The 25542-nt window shown below is 58.7% G+C and overlaps 1 protein-coding gene across 1 annotated transcript in view; it reads left to right on the forward strand.

Moving 5' to 3' along the window:
* The window catches only part of ABLIM2 (actin binding LIM protein family member 2), a 112488-nt gene that overhangs the window by 63802 nt on the left and 23144 nt on the right, over positions 1-25542 (forward strand). Inside the window, 8 exon segments of the mRNA XM_014566434.2 lie at positions 64-210; positions 1569-1601; positions 3211-3331; positions 4747-4845; positions 11166-11267; positions 11805-11858; positions 17748-17800; positions 18293-18434. Coding sequence (XP_014421920.1) covers positions 64-210; positions 1569-1601; positions 3211-3331; positions 4747-4845; positions 11166-11267; positions 11805-11858; positions 17748-17800; positions 18293-18434 — 751 coding nt within the window.

A 25542-nucleotide genomic window follows, 5' to 3' on the forward strand; every position in this document is an offset into this window, starting at 1 on the left:
GGAGCGCCTGCTGCCTCAGGTGTGGGTCTACCCAGCCCCTCCGCTCTTCCTCTCCTCTCGCAGGCGAAGCTGGGCGATGAGATTCTTGACTACCGAGACCTGGCCGCCCTCCCTAAGAACAAGGCTATCTACAACATTGACCGGCCCGACATGATCTCCTACTCACCCTACATCAGCCACTCGGTGGGAGACAGGCAGAGCTACAGCGAGGTACGCCCTGCTGCAGGGGCCGATCGCTGTCCCTGGTGTCATGGTCACCACCCATCCCTCAGGCCCGCTCTCACTCTGCGTTGACGCTGGGCTTTTGTGCAGATCCACTTCCCATGGCCCAGCACGTGGGGAATGACTGCCCAGGAGGCAGATGAGAGGACAAGGCCGAGTGAGGACGCACTGGGCCAGGGCCGTGTGGCTCATGGGGCGGAGCTGGGGCTTGGGCCCCTGGTGGCTGACTTTGGTCATTGCTGCCTCCATGCTGGCTCCTGCCACTGTCCAGAGTGAGGTTTTGGGGTCCTGTCCATCCCCCATCTCCTGGGACCCCGAGGACTCTCCCTTCTCAGGCCTCGGCTGGGATCCTGCTCAGAGGTGGTTACTGTGGGCGCCCGTCTGTGGGTAAATGATGGATGGGGCCTGGGAAGCCACAGGACATGGGTCAGGGTGCTGAGCTGAGCGGACGCTGGCCTCAGGGATGAACACTTCACCTGATTCTCTAGAACTGCGGCCTTCCAGCCATCCATCCCCAGGGCGGGAATCTAGCAGTAAGAAGAGCAGTAGGCTGGCAGCACAGAGGTCTGCCAGCCCCTCTGAGCCTCGGTGTCCCCATCTGGGAAATGAGAAGAGTGGAAAACACTTTCCCCTTTCCATTCTAAGGGGAGGGAAATGGTACGAGAAAACTGCCTGGTCCCCTGGGGCTCCTCCTCAGAAACTCTCCGCAGCATCTCCCTCCCTGCCTCCCGGGTGTGAGGCGGCAGGTGAGCTTTGCTGCCGGAAGCTCAGTGTCCAGAAGCCCTTCTGCTATGCACTGCCTCCCTGAGTCTGGGCGACACGTCTGTCTGTGGCGGATGGTGTGCGCCTGCTGGAACAGGAGGTGCCTGGCTGGGGAGGCCGCTCACCACTCTCCATGGTCCCCATGCTGCCGCAGGCAGACTGGACCTCATCCCAAACCCTGAGGCGCCTCTCTTTCTCTGTGCCCCTTTTCTCTCCTTTCTGAAGAAAATCGAGTGTGATGGGCTCACAGCATGTTGCCACTCGATGTCCTGAACCCACTGTCTTCTTTTTGGAAAGGTGTCTTCGTGGGAGAGCGGTGGGGGCAGGGATGGGGCAGGACGGAGACAAGGTCCAGGCTCTTCAGCACAAAACGCTGTCCTGGGAACCTCTTTCTTGTGATGCCATTGACCATGTTTCTCCAAAAAGAAGGTTTTGGAGCTTGTGTCGGGTCTCATGGGGGCAGGGGTTCCTTTCCGTTTGGAGGAGGGTCCCATGGTGTGGAGGGGCCTGGGCCTGGGTGGTCTTGTCCTCAAGTGACCCCCTGGGGCCCAGCACTAACAAGCTGCTCTGTGTTGTGTCCACAGCCCCCTCAGTTGCTCTCGCCAACGCCGACAGAGGTAACCGCCCAACCCCAGCCGGCCCCGTTTGCTCACGCTGCTGCCGCCCGGGTCATAAAGATAGCCACCAAGGTTCCCGGGGAGGGCCTCCGGCCGTGGCACCAGGCCACGGCCCTCCGCAGCTGGGGAGCCTCTTGGGCGCTGGTTATTTTTATAACCATGTCCCCTCTGCATGCTTCGCTGGTGCGTCCGCTGGCCCTGCAGTGTGGGCACCTGGTACACAGGTGTCCTGAGGTCTGAGTCATGGCTTCCTTTAGAGAAAAAGTCCAGGGGCTGGCTTAGTCTGGGCCACCTCATGCGCCCCCGAGTGGGACTTACAATGTATCCTTGGGTCCTCACAGATAAACGTGCTAAAAGCGTTTCTCTATCAAATAGCATTTATAATTAGCAGCCCGCTTTTTTTTTTTTCCTGTTTCTCAAAATTGATCCATGATATGGATAGCCACCAGTCCGACTCCAGTCTGCATGGGCGTCAGACCTGGGGTCCGGGAATGAGACAACCAGACCTCGTGTGTGGGCAGCTAGCACCCAGCTTCCACACCCACGTGGGGCCACGAGCCCCACAGACGAGGCAAGGAGACAGAACAGCTATAGGATGTCAGCTGGCCAGCGGGCTATGCAGAGGAAGCCCAGGGATGGAGCCTGGACAGCAGGGCTGGAGCCGCCCCAGGGGAGAGAGTGCCCATCGCCATGGGTGGGCCAGCCCAGAGGGGCTCAGGGGAAGCCCTCGTGGGGCCTGGCAGGTGTGAGGGCTAGCCTGAGCAGAGCGTGGAGGTGGTTGCACAGGCTAATTTTAGGGACAGTGGCTTAGTGGGTTCGGCTGAAGAGCAAGCCCTGGGAAGTGGAAGGTGAGTGCAGGAAAGCGTGGGAGCCGTGAGCGCCAGACCCAGACTCTCAACATTGCTTATCCCCACACTGGCCTGAAGGGCAAAGCCCCAGCATCCACCCCATGCAGGACGCTGGGCCATGTCATGCCTCAGACCAATGTGCCAAACTGTGGCAGGCCAGCAGCCTGTCTGCCCCCGCGTCATGGTTCCACATCATCTCATGCCACCTGCCACCAGCTCTGACCACCCCAAACAGTCGCTTATCCTGCTTGAATGGAGTCTACGTTGTCAGTGCTTGTGGGTCTGACTCAACTGGGCCCCTGGGCCTGAGATGGGCTTCCTCCTACCTGCCACACCTGGGGAGAACCTGTCAAGGCTGGGAGAATACAGAATCCCAGTGGTTCTCAAACTGTGTTCAAAGGAGCCTTGGGTGCTGGGAAGGACTGGGCAAGAGGGAAACTGAAGGATGTAGGTGGAGCCAGGTGCCTCCACCACCTCTGTGGGAGCTGGAGACAGAAGGAGGGGCTGATGGAGGGGTGGGCGGTCCCACCCAGCACTGCCCTCCGGTACCGGCAGGCGCAGGGACTGTGCTCAGCACCAAGGCCAGCTCCCCACCTGGCTCCTCAGATGTGCCCTGGCAGCTGCAGGGGACTTCGTCTTGGGGCCAAGTTGAGTCAGCCTCTTGGGTCAAGAGAGCAAAAGCCAAGTGGAGGCTGGACGCGCGGGAGAGGGGTGGGCGGTGTTCTCGGCTCCTGTGTTCACCAGGCTGTCTTCCCCTCCAGGGGGACCAGGATGACCGCTCCTACAAGCAGTGCCGGACCTCCAGCCCAAGCTCCACCGGGTCGGTCAGCCTCGGGCGCTACACCCCGACCTCACGGTCACCCCAGCACTACAGCCGTCCAGGTACTTGCCCCCCACGCTTCTTTTACCCCGTGTGAAGCTGTGATCCTTGCTGCTTTTCCTCTTATGCATCTGTCTCTTCCTCTAGGCAGCTGGAAATACGATGGACAGGGGGTGGGGGTTGCCAGTGGGTGATGGAGAGCCGTCCTTTTAGTCACATAAAGAAAAGGCCCTCTCATGTCCGGCGGGGGAGGCTGGCTGCAGAGGCAGCTGGTTACCCTGTTGGTTGGAGGAGCCGTCCTGTGAAACACGCAGGCGGCACTGAGTACAGCAGAATCCAGCTCATGTGCAGTAGCGGGCGTCAGGAAGATAGAGCAGCACAAAGGTGGGAGACCAGAAGTCACTTAGTTCCGAGCTTGTGTGATTTGGGGAAGGTTTGTGCTGTGAAGGCCAAATCAAAGGACAAAGCTAGCGTCAGCATGTGCACTGACACTTCACCTAGCCCCAGAGACAACTGTCCCATGGGAACATGTGTAAGAGGCCACTGCCAGGCCCCTCCCAGCGGGGAGAAGCCCGAGGAGGGTCCTCTCTGCCCCGTCCCACCTCACTCCCTGCCTGGCGTCCAGCTCTATTGCTCTCCTTGCCTTTAAACACTGCATTGCCCTCAGTGTGTCGGGGCCACAGGGTCTCCATGCAGGTGCTGCGTTTTGAGGGATTTTTCCGAGGGGCTTCCTCCTTGGCCAGCTGATGCATGGTTCCATCCTCACCTCCATGGACTCAGCTCTGATTTTTGCAGCCTTTGTGGAAAAATCAAAACTCATTCATTTGCAAAGTTACTTTCATTGATATTGTGCAGTGTGCCTGGTACATCCTGCTCTGTAGATGTTTGCAAAGTGGGTGAGTGAGTGAAGGAGTGAACCAGTGAGTGAGGGAGTGAACGAGTGAGTGAGGGAGTGAGTGAGTGACTAGGAGAGCTGGCGAGTCAGGGGGAAGGGCTGTCGGCCTCTCCAAGGGCCCTTCTGCGGACCCCTGACCGCCGTATGTGTTCACCTGGGCTTGTCGGCTGTGCCTGTCCAGGTGGTCACCCCAGAGCCAAGACCTGAATCTCTGCTGGGCGGGGCCGGGGTGACTGTTGGGTGACAGATCACCCCTGGTCTTGCCAGCTGCCCTCCACCTGGGTCCTGGCTACCAAGGAGGTCCCAGGTGGGGCAATGGGCAGGGCTCGGGGGCCAGCAGCTCCCACCCAGTGGGCCTGGGGGCAGCCACCCTGACCACAGAGGGTAGGACTTCCTCCCTCCAAACCCGGAGCACACTGGCCCAGAGGACCCTTGGTGACCCCTTCAGGTGCTTCAGAATGGTGTGTGTTCTTCGAGAGAGGAAGCAAAAATGTTCCTGGAGGAGCCGGGCCTGGGAATGTTTTGTGGCTTTGCGGCCAGTGAGCGTGTGGCCGACTCTGACTTGCTCTCTGTTGCCCGCAGCTGGTACTGTGAGTGTTGGTACCAGTAGCTGCCTGTCCCTGTCCCAACACCCAAGCCCTACATCCGTGTTCAGACATCATTACATCCCCTACTTCCGAGGTAAGGCGCGCGGGCTGCGGGCTGCGGTGCTGGCAGGGCCGCCGCGTCTGTGTCTCGCTGTCCTGTGTCCGCCGCATGGCTTCCCCGTGTCCCGTGTTTCACGCCCGTGTTCCCCGCTCTGTGTCTTGTGCGTCCGGATCTGTTTCTGTCAGTGTGTAAATGTTCCTTGGAGATAACACGTCACGTCAGGGAGCCAGCAGCAAGGCGGGGAGGGGATACTAGGAATCACCCAGCGCCCACCCCCTGGGCTTGTTTGAAGAGGCTTCTTCTGAGTCGTGTCATTTTATTTCCCACGTCGGCTCGCCAGGCACAGGGACTGCTGGCCCGGGGGGTCGGGAGCAGAAGCTGAGGCAGAGAGGTGGAGACGTCCCCAGCCTCAGCCCATGGTGTCTGGGCAGGGGGCGCGCCCTGCATGGCTGCAGCTCCTCCCAGGGCACAGACATGCTGCCTTCCGCACCCCTGCCTGGACACGTGTACATGACTCACACCAGGAAAAGGGTCAAGTCCTGTTTTCCTGAATGTTACAGACTGGATTGTGTCCCCCTGGATTCAGGTGTTGAAGTCCTAGCCCACAGTGTGACTGCATTTGGAGAAAGGAGGCTTAGGAGGTTATTAGAGTTCCACGAAGTCATAAAGGGGGACCCCAATCTGATAGGGTGGGCAAGCTGCCTTTTAGGAAGAGGAAAAGACTCTACTGGCGCTCAGAGGAAAGGCTACATGGGGCAGAGCAGCCGTCTATGGCCAAGAAGAGAGGCTGCACCAGAAACTGAGCCCTGCCGGACCTTGATCTGAGACTACAGCCTCCGGAACTGTGAGAAATAAATGTCTGCTGTGTAAGCCACCCGGCTGTGGTACTTTGTTACCCAGCCCTCGCTGACTGATACACCATGGAAAGGCTCTCAGGGCAAGAGAGGAAGTAGCAATGATCTCTTGCTGATTCCCTGAGAGGCATGTTAAGGTTCCAGTTCCCAGAACCTTTTGTCCCAAAGGGACCGAGATTACGGGACAAGGAAGCCAGCTCAGCTGGATTATTCCATCACTGGACGGTCACCCAGCAGGGTCCTTGGACCTTGGATGGTTCTCACGTGTGTCATCATCGCTTGTTTTCACGACCCTCATCTGTCTGCTGAGAAGAACCCCCGATTAATGGGACGTGGGCCATCCCCACAGCTCATGGCCTTTTCTGGACGTACTGACTCAGCAAAGCCCAAAATGGCGCATCCGTGAGGGGAGAGCAGCCGGCAGGGCCCGGCGCACAGCCACGTGGCCCGGGGGTATCGTGTGGCCGGGCTGGGTGCTCACTCAAGAGGCAGACAGAAGACGCCGCAAACCTGAGTGAATCAGACTTTTAAACGAGTCACGGCAGGCCCCCCAGGGAGGTGCCTCTTCTCCCTTTGCTCTGAGGTCAGAAGGCTGACCGCTTCCCCCCGCCTGACGTGCCCTGCTTTGGGTGGCGCCGTTCTCCCTGGGGCCCCTGGCAGAGGTGAGGCCCCGAAATGAGGCCAGACGGTGGGACAATGGCCGTCTCGGCTGCTCTGACCTCGTTCCCTGGGCAGTGCCCTGCGAGCTGGGCTGACTGCCCAGGGAGGCACTGTGCCTCAGTCAATCCAGGCAGAGGCGGGAGCTGGAGCAACCCCGTGACCACCCCTCCCCGCCCTTTCTGAGCCCCCACCTCGAGTTCTTACTGCGCCAGGGTGAGGAAAAGCCAGGGTGGCCTGACCAAGGACAGGCCCCTAGGCAGCAGCCCCAGGCCTGCAGCACCCCATTTGTGCCCCAGGAGAGGGCCAGGGAGCAGGGCAGAGGGAAGGGCAGCCCTCTCCCCTTGGCAGGAACAGAGCGGCCCTTCCTCCCATTCTGTGGGGGAGGAGGGCAGGCAGTGCAGACAGGCCCCCACCCCACTACCCACCGCAACGTGGTTCAGAAACTGTCCTTGTCGTAGCCCGTCCAAGGGCGTCCCAAGTTCAGGAGGCATGGTGCTGCGGTCTGCTCCGGGTGGGCACAGGCCCCGCGGCGCGTCCTGGTTCCCTCCTGGCCGCTTTGGCCCCCAGTTCTCTTTGTTCAGAAATCAGACAAGGCCCCCCTCCCCTCTGGTGCAGGATGCAGGGGACCCCAACACCCACAGTTCTGCTCCCGCCAATTTTCAGGGCTATCCATGACCTTGGGAGCCCCCAGCCTCTCCCCAGGACTCTCTCCAGGGGAGCCTGGGGCTCAGGGGGACGTCGCTGGGTGGCGGGGGTTACAGCTCATGGGCAGAGCCCAGGGGCAGGCCCTCACTCACCAGGCGTGTCCACCCATGGGCTGTGGGGCCACCCCAAGGGGGCCCATCCCCTTCTCCCTGGCGCCTCTCATCCAGACCCCCAGGTTCTGTGCATCCCAGTCTGTGGGCAGTCTGTGGCCAGCTGTGCCGAGGGCCACTTGCATTCCTCTTAGCCTGTCACAGAGCCTGGCGTCTGGCCCCACTCTCCAGGAAAACCTTCCCTGGTATCTCCTTGCAGCATCTTCAGCTTCTTTGGCTCCTCAGGTGGAGATTTTCCTCTGAACAACACTGGGGTTGGAGGGCTCGCCAAGAAGAGGCAGGCACTCACCTGCCAGTGCTTGCTCTGACCTGGCCAGGTGCCCCTTCCTCCCCACCCAACCCCCATCCCAGACACACCTTCCCACCATGTCCCGGTGCCTGGGATCACCCTCCTGCCAAGACCTGTGTGCCGCTTAGGTGCCAGTGGCAGCCATTTGCACTTTAGTATGAATTTCAGTCCCCGACATGTCTCCTGGGACAGCATGAGGTTTAAGCCTAACCTCTCACCTGTTACAGAGCAGGCAGCAGGGTCAGGCAGGTGGGTGCCAAGGGGAGGCGATGCTACCAAAACCATTTTGCTAAGCAGCCGTGAGGAGAGACCACCGAGCCTCCTCCTCCTTCCAGGGCGTGAGAGGGAGGGCAGGCTTCACATGCGGAGCCTCAGTGCTGCTCCGCCCACTTGCTGCTCCTAAAGACACCCCTGGCCCTCGTTCCTGGGCCATCAGCCTGGCAGCCTTGGTCATCGGCTGAACCGGCATGTGGCAGGGAGCTGCACACGTGCAAACCCACTCAAGTCTTGGTGGTGTCCCGTGAGGCCCCTGCACGTGGCTGGGGGCTGGCCTGGCCTCTGGTCACCTGGAGAAGGTGCAGCAGGAGCCAACAGAGGGGGCTTCCTGAGGGCAAAGCTGAACCAACTGAGCCGCACAATGAACGACGTGCTGTTGGATCAGACACCACAGTATAAGTGTCCACAATCCACACTGATATAGAGAAACAATTGAATAAAGAAATAAATAGGGGAGAAGAGACAAACCTCCGGGGGAAGAATTCGCGATAATTTATGGGGACTCCGCCCTCCAGGAGGGGCACCTGCCTCACCCCTGTCAGGGGTGGGCTGTGCACAGTGACTTCCTCCCAAAGAGGACGGCGCCAGGGGACGAGAGGAGCTGGACGTGGAGAATCCTGGCCAACACAACCTTGGCCGGGGGTCAAGGTCAATGTCACAGTGGCAGGTCACAGCAGGTGCCCCCGACGTGATGGGACCTCCCCTCTATGCTCTTCCTCCCCAAACCCTCAACCCCTGTCCCATCCAGAGAAAACATCCAGCGAACCCTGACTGAGGACAGTCTACCAAACACCCCACCAGCACGTCTCCAAACTGCCGAGGTCGTGAAATCCAAGGAGAGTCTGAGAGACGGTCACAGCTCAGGGGAGGCAGAGGAGATGTGATGACCAGTGTCACCTGGTGTCCTGGACAAGGTCACAAAAGGGACGTGAGGGAAAAACAGGTGGAATACAAATAAAGTAAATCGTGTGGACAACACCAGCGTGGCGATGCGCCATCCACACATAAGGTGGTAACTGCAGGAATGGCGTGGGGTTCGCAGGGGCCCCCGTGCAGCCCCAAACTGCTCTACAGCAAAGTGTGGACTCAGACTAACAGAGTAGGTGGCGCTCACCAGCCAGGGCTTCCTGTGCTCTGACAGGCACCTCCCTAGGGGGGCTGGAGACCCCTCCCCACCGGAGGTCAGAGCGGCCTTGGTCCTGAACCACCTCCAGGACGAGCCTCAGCAGAAGGGCAAAGGGCCCTCCAAGCCTTTCCAAAGTCGCCGCCCCACCGGCCTTGCCTCTGGCTCCCCCATATCCATGTTGACATCAGGGGCCCACCGAGGAAGCTGGCCCCAGAGCAGCGCCGGAGCCGGGCCTCCCCAGGACACGAGCCCCCAGCGCTCCGGCCGGTCCTTCCTGCAGGAGGCAGCAGTGGTGGCCTGTCCGCAGGGCTGTCGTGAACAAAGTACTCTGAGTGGCCCCATGTCGGGTCGATGTTACGGTGCATTTTGTGATGATTTAGTGACCCAGTGAGTGGCAGGCGGGGCGTGTGTCCAGAGAAGGGAATGGTCAGCAGTGGACTGTGTCCTCTGGGAAGGCTTTGCACCTGAGCCTTGACCCAGGAAGGAACAGTTGGAAAGGGGGTTCCAGGGGAGGAGGGGAGGCAAACAGAGGCATCCTGGGCCAGGTCCAAGGTCCTAGATTTGGGTGACTGGTGTAGAAGCCCCTGGATGGCAGGGATGAGGTGGGTGTGACAGGCCATTCGGGCCACCATTCTGTGCCCCTGGGTGTCAGGCCCCCTGAGCACCTGATGGAAGCTGTGGTCCCCCCGAGATACCCACACGCACACACACAGACTCCTGCGTGTGATGTGGGACAGGCCACTGTGGGCAGGGCTGGGAGCCAGGAGTCCCGTGATGAGGTGGAGTCTGCAGGTGCCTGTGGAGAGACACGAGCTGTTTGAGGCTGTGCTGGAAGCTTGCCCGGCATGGTGATGGGTGTGTGGTCCTCAGCCACTCCAGAGTCCAGGCACATGGCTTGTTTAAAGCCCCTGCTTCCACCACATCCTGCCGCCCTTGTGGGTGGATGAGTCAGCCACTGTCGGCAGAACGGATCTGGGGTTCCTTTACGTGCACGTGGAGGTGGGTGAGTGTGCACTCCCCAGGGTCTAGGAGTTTGAACTGGCCTGGGGCTCCAGAAGGTTCTGTGCGGCACTAGGGAAAAGAGGGTTCACGCCACGAGGGAGGACAGCCACCTACCCGAGGTTCCATCCTCATGGGCAGGTGAATTTGGTGCCATGCCCAGGAAGACACTCGAAGCTGTAGTCAGTATCTGCTTTGTGGCCTCAGCACTGTTGGGGCCACTGGTTGTGGCCGGCTCGAGCTGAGCCTCCGCCACCCTGCATGCCCTGCTGGGCCCCAGCGCACCCCACCCAGGCGAGAGCACTCCCCCCACCCGCCTACCACCCCTTCCTCGTCAGCCCGCCTCCACGCTGGACCCGGCACTCTCCTGCTGTGGAAGGCCGTTGCATCACCATGTCACTTCAGGGTCCTGTGACTTTGAACAAGGGATATTTTCAAGTCAAGAGTGTCTCTTTCCCTTTGCCAAGCTGCCATGTGCTGCGGCGAGGGTTTCCTGGGGCGAAAGGGGAGGAAATGAGTGGTGCCTTATGAGTGTCTTGCTACAGCGAGCCGTGTGCCTCATCACGCCGTGCTCAGTGCCCATTGCATCCTGTGTCTCATTTCATTCCTTAAACAGGTGTGTGCAGGGCGGGGAGGGTCACCGGGTGACCATGATGTCCAAATTTGTGACTTGATAATCCAACCTTGTTCGCAAAACAGAAATCACAAACCCAGATGGGATTAAAAAGATCAGAGCCAGAATCAGACGACTCTTTCTGTTTAATTTGGCAAAAAAAAAAAAAATAGCTTTATTTGGGAACATGCTGGCTGATTAATAGCAACCATCCCTTATTCCCCTGGCTGATAAAATTTACTCAGTGGCTTTTAAGGACAGACTTTGATGAATTCTAGCATTTAAACCCTATTGTGAATGGCTCATGTTGATTCTCCAGGAAAGTGGCAGTATTTTATACAAGGATATTTAGGAAGGGGGGTGCGGAGTTTGGGTGAACTTGGGGTTTTCTGGATGCACATGTCAGCAGCCAGGCTGTGCGCCCCGAGGAGGGGCTCTGCCACGGCCAGGCCAGCCTTCGCATGAGGCAGGGCCCAGCTGGGGCCCTGCCGGGACACTCCTGCTGCTGCACCTGGGCCACTGCCGGGGGTCCCTCAAGGTTGGATTAACAAGTCTGGGGCCCCATCTGGAAGTGGGTGGGAGCCACACTCTGTCCCCTGGGCAGAGGGTTCGGTGGCCCTACTGGCAGGGGAGAGGGACCCACTAGCTTTCATGCTTGAAATGCTTTCCTCTGCTTCCCCTCGCCGCCTTCTGTCCGCTGTCCTTGCTCTTCCGTCTGGAGGCAGTGCAAGTGGCCGGAGCACCCCCAGCCTCTCCGTGCTCTCAGACAGCAAGCCTCCCCCCTCCACCTACCAGCAGGCTCCTCGCCACTTCCACGTCCCAGGTAGGCGCCCGGGACGCACGGCCGCTCTCCGGGCAGACCGTCTGTCCGCACTTGAGTTGTAGGGGGCGGGGGGAGGACCTGCCCAGGCCTCAGCGGGAGTTGCATGATCCCCAAGCCTCTCCATCTCCCCCACCCCCAAATTCTGAGATTCTTTAAAGATCTGCAGATGGGTTGCACATCCCCACTTGGCATGTGTGTGTTTTTCTCCAAAAGCCCTACAAACACTGGGAGACTTTGCTGCCCTCCTGGGGACGGGCTGGAGAAGGGCCGACAGGACCCCAGATGTCCCGGGCCGCCCCCTCCAGCTGCCTCTTTCCCTCTGCCGCTTCGGATGGCAGGTGGCATCTGGGCTGCGAGGCCGATCCACGGTGTGGGGCCGGGGTGCCAGTGGCCGGCGGGGTGCTAGGTTCTTCCTGGTGATTCCAAACCTGGGTGACAGATCGCTGCTGACAAAAAGCGGTGGAATGGAAACCATCACGATGTGCTTTCTCATCCCGCTGCGCTCTCCTTATTTTCTCTTTCTTTCTTCTTTCCCAGACACTGGCGTCAAAGATAACATTTATAGGAAGCCCCCCATCTACAGGCAGCACGGTACAGCCGGACCTCCTCTGCCGCTGCGTTTGCCCTGCATGCGTGTTGACGCCGTTGCTTCTGCGCTCTTCCCTTTGTTGCGCTCTGATACACGGTGGGGAGGGCGCCCCAGAGGCCCCACAGTCTGAGTATTAGGCGCAGATTCCCGAGAGCCCCCTTCAGAAATGACAATGAAACGTCTGTCAAGGAAGGACACCTCTGTGCGTATAAACCCAGGGCTGACTTACAGGGGCCAGGCTGGGGATGGGACTTTGTAGCCGAGAGCTGGTCTTGGTGGCTTCGGTGGTGCTACTTTGAGGGAAGCAGCCAGGCAAACTTGGGCCAAGATGGTGAGGGATGGAGGTGCTTGGACCGCAGCCTGACCCAGCCCGGTCTTTGGAGAATAGAACGCACCAGCATCAGGCATTGACTGGAGAGCTTAAGCCCTGTGTTGTGGGTGTGTCTGACAGCAGAATGAAGGACCTGGCCTTCAGTCAAAGGGAGTTCTTGCATCAGCAAATCGGGGCTGGAGATGTTTGGTGGTGCGGGTGTCTTTCAGTCCCCGGTTTCCCTCGAGGGGTGACCGTCCACCTCCGCTCCACCTGAGCCTGCCAGGCACAGGTGCGCAGGGAGCGGAAGGGTCAAGGTCTCCCCTCTGTTTCCTCATGGAGTTTCTGGTGATTTCACCATCCTGAGCCTCTGTCTCCTTGTCTGCAAAACAGGACCAGTTCCTCCACCCTGCCCTTTTCACAGGCTGGTTGTGAGGACCGAATGGGATAATGTACCTGGAAACATGTTCTAAACTGTGAAGTGCTGTACACATGATGGGGATTGTTATTGTTATTACGTGTCTAGAGAGTTGGGAAGAGGAATTCACATACTTAAATTCTTGTCCAGATGCAGTAAAAAAAACAGCCACACCCCCTGTTGCTGACCAGGGTGGACGCTGTTGGTCGGAATCATATAAAAGTATGTCTTCGGTGGGTTACTGACAAATCCGTGGTCCAGTTGTGCAAACAACAGGGTTTGTTTTTTGGTTTTTAAATTTCCTCTTTGATTGCAGTAGGCCCTGTGCTTTGTGTATTTCTTCCTCTTCCCGAGAAAGAAAACAGTGAATGAAAAGTCCTGGGTCTCCGGAAGGCGATGCCTTTTAGCACGGCTTCTCAGCCAGAGAAGCCGAGAGCACAGATCTTCCTGACGGCTCAGAGACGGAGGGGCTCGTAGGGTCCAGGGCCCTCAGAGATGGTCCAGACCAGCCCCCCGTGTCCCAGGTGGGGAAGCTGAGTCCCGGGGAAGGCAGGAGCAAGCACACAGCGGTGCCTTTGGGCCGTGGCGCCCACACGCAGGCCTGTTCTGTCCTCGCCTGCAGGAGGGACTGCTGACTTGGCTTTCGTTAGCCTCTGGCACGTCATGTCCCACACAGGGTAAGAGGGGCAGCCCCCAGGAGGGGGACAGGCAGGAAATCAGAGTATGAAATTGCCCAGTGGCGTCTGATGGAGCCAGATCTGAGACCAAGAGCTTCCGAGACTGAGTCCTTTAACGAGATCGTGCAGTGGAGATTCTGTTTACTCTTACCAGTGGTTTTCTTTATTATTTTTTTATAATCAGCATATAAACACCTCTCCTTTCCAAAGTCAGGTAGTTTCCTCTATGACTGAACGCTAAGCAATACCAAAACCATTTTAACGTTGTAGAATTTGGGCTTATTGGTTATTTTCCAAAATAAACCCTCTAGAGTGCCTTTCCTCTGCCAGGAGCTCAGCCACGTTGTGAAGGTGAAGCCGAGGACCACCTGTCCCCACTCGCGTGGACATGGCCGCGAACAGGGGTGGGCGTGCGTGCCTGGCGGGCCGTCCTCTCAGCCAGCTCTCTTGACACGCTCAGGACATGGCGGATGTGTCGGGACGCATCTGATTTCCAGAGCATTTGAGATGTTTTGAGTTTATAAGATTTGCCCCCTTCAGCCGGCGCACAGCTGTCGGAAGTGTGTGGGGCAGGGCGGGGCATGCACGTGTGTGAGCATGTGTGTGAGCACGCACGTGTGTGTCTGCAGCCCTCTGGCAGCCCGCAGCCCCCAGTCCCAGCAAACCGCCCATCCAGTCATCCCTCAATGGGCCATCTGGTTGGTGGCCCATCCAGAAGCCACCATTTTCATCTCCAGACTCTGAGTGATAACGTTGAGTTCCTGGGCCGTTTAATTAATTTAAGAGACTATATTCAGTGAGTTTCAAAAATTACACTTTTTAATTAATGTATTTACTTTTCAATGTTTCATTTCCAACTCATCAAAAGTTTTTGTTTCTTTAAAAAGATTAGCAACACTCTTTTCAGTGCTCTCACCCCATTCCTGTTTTGGGGAAGCGAGCATCTAGTGTGAGGATGGCCAGGAGGGGGGAGGCCAGGTGGGGACAGCAGGTGGAGGACAAGGGTGACTAGCCGCCACGTAGCTGCATCGTGCATGCGGTGTTTCATCTCCGCACAGCCCTGCGACTGGCGTTATCACAGACCAGGAAGCTAAGGCCAGGGCTGCGAAGTGACCTGTTGGTGGCCACATCCCACCCAGGTCTGCCTGACCGCTGACCCCTGCACCCTGCACCCACCGCTCTCATTTTACTGCATTTAAGGGACCAACAGTATTTTCTTCAACTACCTTAGTTCTAACCCTACTTGGTTACAATTTAATGGCTTAAAAAAAGAGAATAAGATAGAGAAGAGAGGAAGCAAAAGGAATTGAGTGGGAAATAAGGAGGAAGGGGCGAGGAAGGGGAGGAAGGATCACATCCCGCCGGGAAAAGACGTGGCAAAACAGCAGAGGGCGGGCGCGGGTGCCTCCCACCACCTGCTGGACGTCCAGCCACGACCGGGGTGCTTTTGGTCTCTTTTGAACGGTCCTGAGTGGCTCGCGGTGTTGAACCCAGGACCCTTTGAGGCAGACAGGACTCCAGCCACAGCCATGCCCCTGCCAGCTCCGATGCCCTCGCGGACCCGGCTCCTCCTCTGGAGCAGGGATCCGGCTTTGAGGGGCTCCAGGGGAGGCCCTGGGATGCTCGACACAGGGCAGAACATTCCTCTCAATGGAGGGAGGCTGGCCCGGTTTTCAGACCATTTAAAATGAATTCAAGAGGAAAAAGTAATGCCGCCCCCAGATTTCCCAGGAAGCTGACTGTCCAGCTACGGGGACAGATGTCTTGTTTCACTTGTAAGCAAGCACGTGGGAGCCATCCGAAGGCCATGTGCGTGGGAGGAGTGGCCCAGGAGGCAGGGGTGGCGGCCGTCCCCTCCCACACCCGCCTTTGCAGACAGAGGGGGGCTCCCTCCCTCCCTCCCGCCTCCCGGGGCCACCCACCCAAACCAGACAGCAGAGGCAGCCCGTGCAGCGTGTACTCTAAGCTCCGTTTTTGGTCCCTGTTGTAACATGGGGATTCATCTCGTCTTGTGTGTCTCTCTGGGATTCCTTGGGTGCGGGGTTGAGGCTCATTTTGGCTTTGGGATGGGAGGACAGGGAAGACAGGCTGACTCCATATCCAGAGAGAAAATCAGAGACCTTCCACTCTCATTGGGGTGCTTCCCCCAAAGACTCACTGAGGGCTGCAGGGAGCAGGACGTCAGCCTTTCCCCAAAGGGCGCTTGCGGCAGACTCACCCCAGGGCTCAGAAGGACCTGCTTGTGGGCCAGGGAAGACGCTCTCAGTCCGACTTCTCCGGGGGTCCTGGATTGACCTGTCTTTTCCTGGCTCCCTGAAACACATGCTCCAAATCAGCAAGGCAGCCTCTTGTTTCGTCCTAATATTTTAGACCTGTAAGCTGAGTTCCTCATCATGTTGCAGCCTCACATGTTAGCCCGGGCGAGCCTCACAGCGTGGAGTGGTTGGGAGTGGGTGGTGTTTGCCCATTTTACAGACCAGGAAACCGAGGCTCAGTGCCATGAAGGAAGCAGCCCGCAAGTAACACCAAGTGCCAGATCCTTCTCTCTGCCTAGCCGAGCTCCTGCTTCTCAAGAGAGTCCCTGGTGTGTTTTGCAGGCTGGCAGACCTGGGCTCTGGAAAGCCCTTGTTTTAAGTCTGGTTACCTTGTGCCCACCTGGCAAAGCTGGTGACGTTTGCAGAGAACACTTGCTAAATCCCGGTGGGATATCCCCTCTGCCAGAGGTGCGGCCCGTTCTAAGCCCTGAGGTAGCTTTACAGCGGAGCTTGTGTGGCCCAACGCACTCCCCACGGCTGTGTGCAGTCCTCAGACGCGGCATGGCCACTGGGCCCTGTGGCCTGAGCTCCTGGGGTTTCACATCCCAAAACGCCCTTCGGTTAGAGGCTGCTGATTTGCTTTTGCACGTGCAAGTTACCCCAAGTGTGGCGGTCCCTTCGGGGGCCTCTGAGGTGTCCAGGGACGCGGCTCGCTCACCTTCACCAGCAGCCCGCGCTGGGGGCCCTCCCGGACGTGGCAGCGGCGACGCTCTCAGAACGCCAAGCAGCCACTGGCCTGGCTGTCCCTGGGGCCGTGACTCTCGTGGCTGCTGTGTAGCCAGACACTTGGCTCCGCTGCCTGGCGATGGCCGTTGTCCCGGCGACGGGAGAGCCCACGTCGACGGGCGTGCGTCCACCTCTGCGCTCCCTGCCCCTCTGCCTCTCCATCACTGTAACCCCTCTCGCGGCTGGCCATCAATTTGCCTCCGCCAGGGGAGACAGCAGGGGTTTTATTTTCATATTGAAAACCACTGTCTCTCCTGGGAGGAGGAGGAGCAGTAGCAGTCGGGAGGAAAGAAATGTCAGTGTGTCTAGAGCAGTCTTCAATTGTGGCCTTATCTTGTCAAGGTCCGGTAGCCCAATCCCCAATTTCCAAGCTCTCGGGCCTGATGTCAGTCTTGTCCTTGGTGGTGCACAAGGCAGGGGGCTCCAAAACGCTAGAAGGTCCCAGCCCTGCACAGGCGGCAGGTAAGGAGTCCACCCCAGCACGTCCTTACTGCGGCCTCGGTCCGTGGCAGGTGGCGAAGGACTGGGGCTTTCCTTTCCATTGCTCCATGCATGGGGCCGGTGAGTCAGCCCGGGTGCACGGGCTGGGTCTCTACATGCCGGACTGGATGCTGAGAACTGTCTGCATGCCCTCGTGTGATTAACTTTCTCCTGCTTGGTTGAGATAACGTCAGCCCAGCTGGGTGACTCCCCTCCCCCAAAACAGGCCAGTGGAGAACACAGACACCTCTTCACTCAGCTCCAGATAGGCTGCTGCACAGAGGATGGTGTTGCTTGGTTCCACTGAGCTCATCTCTGGTTGTGCATTGCACCCTCTTCACTGCTCTTCGTGGAATTCTTCCAGCGGCATGACTTGCTCCCCGTTTTGTGTTTTGTGGGAAGTGAGTTGGGGCAGACAGAGGAAGGACTTTGAAGTCAGATTGCCAGGGTTCAAATGTCCGCCCCTGCCACCCGCGGATCCTTGATCTTGAGAAAGGCACGTGGTCTCTCTGATCTGAGAAATGGGTTGTTGTGTGGGGATAAGCAGCAATGTCCATGCAGCGCCCAGATGAGACTGACCCAGCAGGGGCTGGACAACTGGGAACTTCTGTTACTTTAAACTTGACACGTGCAAAGTGGGTTCTGTAAAATGCCAGGTGGGCGCATCTAAGAACAGGACGTGATTTCCCCAGGTCGGGGCTTGGCTGGAATTGTAATTAGACATCACTTCACACACCTGCTCTGATCTAAGCCCATCCTGTGCAGGCACCCAGCCCTCCGCAGGCAGCATTCCTGCCAGAACCTTCTCCAGCTGGCCCTGTCCCTCAGCCCTTAAAAGGACGAGGGCTGGCCCCTGTTTCTTTGATGAGCTTCCATTTCTGAGCATGACTGTGCCGTGGGAACTGTGACACAGACACCCGGAATCAGTGGCGTGCTGTCTTGACCAATTAATTCTTCCCTTCCAGCTGCGAGGCGGTCAGATGGGGAGGATGGAGGTTTTGACCCAGATAACAGGAAGGTAATGCAGGAGCTGATGGGGTGGGAACGGCCTCGTTCAGAAGCCTCAGGCTCCCCCTTCTCGGTTCTGTTCCTTGAGGGTCCCATGAAGCCACATGGAACAGGGACCAAATTTAAGAAGAGGTCCCAGCAGCCTCCTTCCTACGCTTACGATTAGCACATCTGCTACGAAGTCCCTGTTATGTGCCGGGTTAACGTGGTCGTGGTTTTGTAAATGAGGAGACTTCTTGAAAGACAGGAAACCAGATCACAGTGCGGGAATTAGGATTCGGCCCACGGGCCGAGCCTGCCCGCCCTGGCTCAGGGACTAAGGCCCCCTTTGCTTGTCTTTAAGGAAGGAGGGTGGGTGTGAGGATAGCCCAAGGCTGGCTCTCTCCAAGTGAAACCATCTGGGCCCCTGACCACCCAGTGCCTCAGTTTCCTCATCTGTAAAATGGGGCAGTGCCCTTGCAGGGGACCTGGAAATTCACGTGACTTTTTTTCCTTCTCTCAGCAGAAGACCAGCTGGCTGATTCTCAAGGGAGACACAGACACTCGGACTAACTCTCCAGACCTGGACAGCCAGTCTCTGTCCCACAGTAGTGGGACTGATAGAGGCCCTCTCCAAATGACGCAAGGGGACAACTTTTACTCACGTGAGTGGTTCTTTTGAGCAAGGAGCTGTCAGTGTGGCACCAAAGGGCTTGGCAGAAAAGGGGCCCGCCACTTCAAACCAGTCCCTCCAGACCTAAGCCTGGTTCGTTAAAAATTCTGAGAGCAAACCGGAGGACAGAAGGGCAGACTGGTGGGGAGCAGACGCTTAGTCGTGTGCTGGCCCCCCTCGTATGGACATCCCTTAGACTGCGCCAGTGGGTCTCCCAGAGCTTTCCAGAATTGGCAAGAGGGTAGGAGACCAAATCAGGCTCCTGGGCTCTTTCGGGAAAAAGGCCTCCCGGCTGCCAGGCTGGACGCTGAGGGCCCATTTCCCTCCAGAGAGGACAGGAGCATGGTCCAGGCGGGCAAGTCCAGACTCGGAGTCGAGAACAGCACTGTCCCGTCTCTTACGCTCATCTTGCACATGGGACGGGGAGCCGGGACCTTGTATCCTCGGGGGGTCATGAGTCTGAGCAGGCGTGCTCACCAGACATAGGGTGAGATTCCTGGTAACAGTCTTCACGTCCAGAGGCCGTCACTCGCCCAGCGAGAATGACAGCTAGCTGGGTCTAACGCACGGAATCGTTTGCGGCCGTGGCCTTGGGGCCCAGGCGGGCCGTGTGGGCAAAGGGGAGGCTTAGCTTGGAAGCCGAGGCCGGGAGCAGATGGGCATGGGAGAAACCAGAGGAAAGGCACTGGCTGTGCCATGAGACAGACCCGAGTTCAAACCCTAGCCCGCCATTGACTGGCCACCTGACCACGGGCAGGGCCTCGGTTCCACCTGTGTGCCTGGCGGGTGGTTAGAGACCCGAGGGAGGCACCACGTGTGCAGCCGGCTCTGTGCCTGCCCCGTAGTAGGTGCTCAGCAAACCCTCCGTCTTCCATCGCCATCACCATCCTCATGCTGTGAACTGTCTCACCAATGAGGGTGCAGGGGTTCTGGCGAGGAGCGGAGTGAGGAGGCTGGGAGATTACCACTCGTTAAAGAAGAAGTCTGAACAAAGAAAGGATGTGTTGTCTTTTGCATGAGCTTCGTAAGCAGATGCCCACGCGCCCCTGTGCCCTAGCCCGCCTGGGCTGCATCTCTCTAGGTGGGACCGCAGAGCCAGCTCCCAGGGCTGACGTCACCACGGGAAGGCCACGCCAGGGAGTCCCCCAGCGGGACTCGTCCAGGTGGCCCTGTAGTCCTCCTGGGGCAGGTCTGGAAGGGCCATGGCAGGCTGCCCGTCCCTCCAGCGGCAGGGCTGGTCACGGGAGAACCGATGGGCAGACCCCAACCCAGCAGGGGCAGCAGGTCCTCCCGCTCAGCTGTGCCTGGTCATGCAGGACTTGCATGTGGGCCCTGGCCACTGGCCTTGGCCATAGGCCCCACTGCTTTGTGCTCCATTTTAACTCACGGCAATTGTGTTTGCAAGGCGCAGCGCTCCTGCTGCACCAGCCCCCCTGGCACCCCCCACACCTGGAGGAGCACCAAGGCATCAGCCCCGAGGGCCTGAGGGTGCTCAAGAAAGGACTCTGGGGGTCTGTGGTGGTCTGACGCTAGAGCTTCAGTCCTTCCCTTGCCGGTGCTGGGCGGGCCTGCATCTGCAAGGCTGATGGCCACCACCTCCCCTAGTCTGTCCTCGGAGGGCAGCTGCTGCCACCCCCTACTCCGGGGAGTCCCATGTACCTTCACAGCCGGCTCGTGGCTGTGGCCAAGGGAGGTGGGGGCACCACGTGGGGAGAAGCCTGGGCAGGAGATGGGCCGCCCCATGGGGACCTCCCTGTGCCACTGACCTGCTGTGTGACCGTTGCTTCCTCCTCCGCACCTGCGGGGCGAGGTGCCCTGCAGTCGTCCTAGGCATCCCCCAGGCTGTGGCCCTGCCAGGCCTGAGGCTGCACAGCTCTTTGCTTGGCCGGTCACACGCCTGCCAGGTCTGTATGTCAGCTCCATTCCTTGCCATTGCGTCCCCATCACAGGCTGCACGTGTGACCGCAGGTGGGAACCGGCTCTTCCCGTCCCCCGTGCGCCCGGGGCTGCAGGATTCCGGGTGCCCGTGCTGGGAGTCATGCTCTAACTGGGGCGGTTCCTCCGTGGTACAAACAGCCTGTGTGCTGTGTCCTCCTCCTTCACGGATGTGAGCTCAGGATGACATGATCATAGATCTGTCACCCCTTCCCTGCCATTGCTGTTCTGTCAGCTCCTCCAGGTGGGAAACCCCATCTAACCATCGCAATGATCCCTTTCTATCTGATGATATGGCCTGATTTCCTGATGTGCATGGAAGTAGCAGCGAGGACCCAAGCTACTGGCCGTGCATAGATCAGGCAAGCCTTGCTGTCTGCCAACTTCTTGAGGGTTATCCAGAAACAGGTTATCCACCTTCTTTTCTGGGGTTCCTTCGGATCTCACCAAGTAGCCCCCAATCCATCAACACCAGTTTCATTTGCCTACAACCGGTGTCAAACAGAGCATTTGCACGTAGCAAGGCACACCTGTGTCCCTGGGACATCCATCTGTAGCGCGCCCAGGAAGGTAGGATTGTGACACTCTACACAGTGGGTGCTCAGTAAATGTTTGTTGAATTGAGATGCGTTAAATTCAACGGGTATTTATTGAGCCCTCACTCTGTGCCAGACGCTGTGCGGGGCGCCAAGGGGGGTACCGAGAAGACAAGGGCAGTGCCTGCCCTGGAGAAGCACGCAGGGAGCTGGGAGAGGCAGAGACACCGCTGGGGGCAAGCCCGCACAGCCGGCTGCCGCCACCAGGGTCCTCTGTGGGCTCCCCAGGGCCAGGCCCACCCTCATCCCACTCATGACCCCATCAGCACATCTCACCTGGGACTAAATTCATCATTCAGTCATTCATCCGTCCTTTCACCAAACATGCATTGAGCACCTACTATGTGCTGGACACAGGGCTAGGCAGCAGAGAGGAGGTGGTGAATACGTCCCGGTCCCCAGGCCCCAGCAGGAAAGCAGACAATGGAGCAGCTATGACCAAGCGGTGTGACATGCCTCTCCACCACGGCAGTGGTTCTCAGCCAGCACTGCCAACCCCTCCAAAGGAGGTCTCACTGAAGTACATGTTTCATCATAGACTCTGTTGTCTGCCTGGGGCAGTAACGAACCTGATTTCTGCACAGGAAAGGGATGGTATTGATTTTCTGTTGGAAGAAGAGTCTTGAGCCTTATAGGGTGAGATTCACTGCCCCTAGAAGAACACAAGGTCACGTGGGCCCCCCTCCCCTGGCCCAGACCCCGTAGACGGTCCTGCTACTGCTCTGGTCCCACCTCCCTAACCCTTCAAGTCTGTCCTCTCTCTTGAGGTCCCCAAGATCCCCCTCCAGGGAGTCAGAGGCAGCTCAGTGGAAGACACAGCCCCAGGCCGGCTGGAGACCCTTCCCCAAGGACGCGGTTGTCCCTAGAGAGGACCCTACACTTCTGCAGGGAATAAGGCCCTGCTGAAATCCCAGCACATGAGAGGATTCAGGGTGGGCCTGAAGATTGGGGTGGGGACAGCTGTGCGTTAGAAACGAAGGCAGCACAGACGGGTGGTCCAGTGTGGGCCACTGCCCCACCCTGCCTGTGGCTTTGCCACTGTGTGTCACCTGCCGTGTGTCCGTCCCCGTGGAGGCCCATGCTTGATGGGACGAGCTTGTCTTCGTGGGCCGCCCACCCTGCCCAGGCCCGAGATCGCTTCCTGGGTGCCTCACAGGGCACATCGGCGTGATGGTTGGGAGACGGCGCCTCCGTTCCACTTTTCTTCCCCTGCTCGCGGGAAGAAAGTGGGCTGGGGTCTTGGATGGAAATGGCTTTCCCCATCCCCCGTGAGTCCTCTGGAGCTCCCAGGCGAGAAAAAATCATTCTCACATGTCTTCGTCCATGGTTGAAAGAAAGAGGGACCTGATTTGCTATCCGCCAATCCCATGAGAATTTTGGGAGGGGGACACATGCTCAGGTGGGCATTGTGACCTGAGGACCCCAGGGGTAGGGTCGCACTGACAGGACGTCAGTCCACACCCTCATTTTAGGACAGGCAGAGAGGGCCAGAGACAGGGTGGGGTCCTCGGCTCCCGGGTGGGCCTGAGGTCCTGGGGATAGGTGTCCTGAGAGCCAGGCCCTCCCCCAGGCGTGTGCCTGGGCCGCGGTACTGTCTCAAAAGAGTCTAATGCCCAAAGTGTGGCGGGGGGGGGGGCGCAGTGTGGGAGCCCCAGGGGAGCCGCCAGGGATGGGGAACGCCGGGGTGGGGGTAGTCAGGGGAGTCGGGAGGGGAGGCCTGCGGGAACCTGGAGGGCTTGGCTCGGGCCACCCGGCGTCCAGCAGATGGTAGGAGGTCACCTGGTGCAGAGACTCCTGGGGAGGGAACGGTCGGTGGGTCTGTCTGTGAAGACCTGGCCTCCAGCTGGACAGACAGAGTGCCCTCTGCCCCTTGCTTGTGTTTGGTGCCAGCAGGAGCGGTGGGGGCTCCAGACATCAGGGAGGGGCCTTGGCCCAGGAGAAGTCGCTGTTGGCCCCTCAGTGGTAGAGACACCCCCGGGTGCAAGAGGGGCGCCCCGGGGTAGAGCTGCGGCCCTTCCCTGGGGGCTTACTGGGACTCTGCTTCTAGCAAAGTCCCTGCGGCCCCTGTACTGGGCAGGTTTGCCCCCCAGCCCAGGGACTGGACAGGGTACGGCCTCTGATCTGTGGCAGAGGCACAGGCTGTGAGCGAGACCCTCTGGTGTCCATGGGAAGGAGCCCGTGGCTCAGGTCGCACCTCTCAGGGCCTCCTCTGTCCCCCTCCAGCCCTGCATTGGGTCTTGAGGCTCCCCTCACCCATCTCAAAGCTCTGTCTCCCCTCCCCCGACCCCGGCAGGGAGCATCTCACCTATAACCCTTTACATCCTTTCTCCCTTCGACCATTAGCCACTGGGGAGCAGGGTCCAGTGGGGCGCCCCCATACCTCCCCTGTGCATGCAGCAGCCTCCCAGAGAGTGCCCGCGGGGCGCTGGGTGCCCCGGTCTTCCCTGAGCAGAGCCTTCCTTCATGGGACCCAGCGCGGTGGCGGGGTGGGGGAGACCAGGGTGACTGTGGCAAACATGAGGCAGTGACAGTGCACATGAGACCACGTGGAGGGTCAGCAGAGAGGGCTAGACCCAGGTGCTGGCCCGCCCGGGGTGGGATCCTAGCCTCTCACTTGCTGTGTGACCTTGGTACAAGAGCAAGCTTCTCTGAGTTTGGAATCAACTTCTCTGAAAACAGGGATGAACCGTCCTCCTGGCAGGAAGCATCTGGGCTTTGGGGCTCAAATGTAGGCCTGGCGTCCTGTGGCTTGAGACCTGGGTCGGGGGGGCGGGGGGGGCGCTCACAGCAGAGCAAGTCAAGTCCACAAGCCTAGCCCTGGGGAGCCTTCAGTGGGCCCCTCTCACTTGCTTCTGAAGCGTGAAGCTCGGACAGCCCAGGGGGCCTCCTGTTCGTGGCTCCTTGGGGCTGAAGGAACCCCTCCTTCCTCAGACGGGAATGCTGAGGCCCAGAGAAGGAGCCCAGACTTACACAGGGCCAGGCAGCTGCAAAGCTACGTGTCCACGCACCAGGGAGCTGAAAGCCGGTCACGGCGCTGGTGAAACTGCCACGGAGCTGCCCGGGGAGGGCACCCTGGATGTCCGCAGAGCCTCCTGGGTGCGTGATGAGCCTTGTGTCTCAGGCTGCACCTGGAACAGTCCATCCACTCATCTGCGAGGGGCCTCTGCTCGCACATCCGGTGGTTACTCTAACCTCTGACAAGCCAGCCCAGAAAAGGGACAGACCCAAGGAGACCATGCTCAGGGTCCCAGGAGTGGTTCCAGCAGAATGCTGAGGGCAAATTTGCCACAGTGGGCTTCCTGGAGCAGGTGACAGGGGTGAGGCTGAGCTTGGACACGGGGCGTGGGCAGGTGTCCAGAGCTAACAGGGCCTGATAATCCTCAGGTCAAGAGTACCCAGCTGCCACCCGTCCCAGGACCAGCACATCCACCTTCCCCCTCTATGCTGTCTCTCCCTCTGATACACACACGTGGCACACACTCTTAAGGCCAGCCAATGCCACCTGCCAGGCAGGTCTCCAGAAGACCCCACACCTGCAAAGCCTCAGCAGGGCGGACGGAGCTGCTGGAGCACAAGGGCTTACGAGGTCCCAAAGCTGGAGTCCCGGGCACTTGGCTTTTCCTCTTCATGAGTAACTGTTTGACCTGATACTTAATTTCACTAGGTCTCAGCTTCCTCACCTGGAGAATGGGCTCATGTGTAATGCCTTGGCTTGTGAGGGTCAAGTAAAATCTCTGGATATGTGAAGGGACTTTCTAAACAGGACCTCTCAACCCCGGCTGCACATGGGATGGCCAGGACCTCTGAAGTCTACTGAGAGTTGGTCCCATCCCTAGAGAGACCAATTCTAAGGGCACTCAAGAGCACCCTAGTGATGAGGTGGCAGAGACGCCTCTCTCCCTGCTCATCCCCATTCAGTACAACTGAAAAACCTGGAACAATGTGGCAGACAACCACAGAACTCCGAAGGGTCGAGAGAGGAAGCTAGACTGGCCAGGGACCTGGAGCTGAAGGAGAAACGCAGAACTTGTGTCTCCTATCTGCCATGCAGTGGACAAGGTGACCAGGCAGATGACTACCCTCCCTGGCACCCAGCACCCTGGAAAATAGGCCCAGGGACACACTTTCCATCCATGGCCAGTGTCTCCTACCTCTGGGCACAGAGCAACCAGGGAAGCACATTTTGCCCCCAGGGTGTTCCCAGCAATACCAGGTGGACTCAGCAGAGTCACAAGAGCACTTTGACGAGCAATTCTGAAAGCTAAATTGTCATCGGAGCCACAGCCCATAATAAGCCCGGCCCCCATGTTACTCCTAAACAGAACGACAGCTGCTCACACGGAAGACTTAATGAGGATCTGGAGCTTCCCAAAGTGATGTCCAAATGTCCAGGGTACGGTGGGAAATCACTCATCACACCGAGAACCATGATGACAAGTATCTGAATGAGAAATGAGAAAAGGCAATCAACACATACTAACACAGAAGAGAATCAGACGCTGGAATTTTCCAAGATGTTGGATTTTTAAGGCAGTCGTCACAAAAATACATCAACAATTACCAGCACTC

This window comes from Camelus ferus, chromosome 2 (assembly GCF_009834535.1).
Source record: "Camelus ferus isolate YT-003-E chromosome 2, BCGSAC_Cfer_1.0, whole genome shotgun sequence".
Classification (NCBI taxonomy): Eukaryota; Metazoa; Chordata; class Mammalia; order Artiodactyla; family Camelidae; genus Camelus; species Camelus ferus.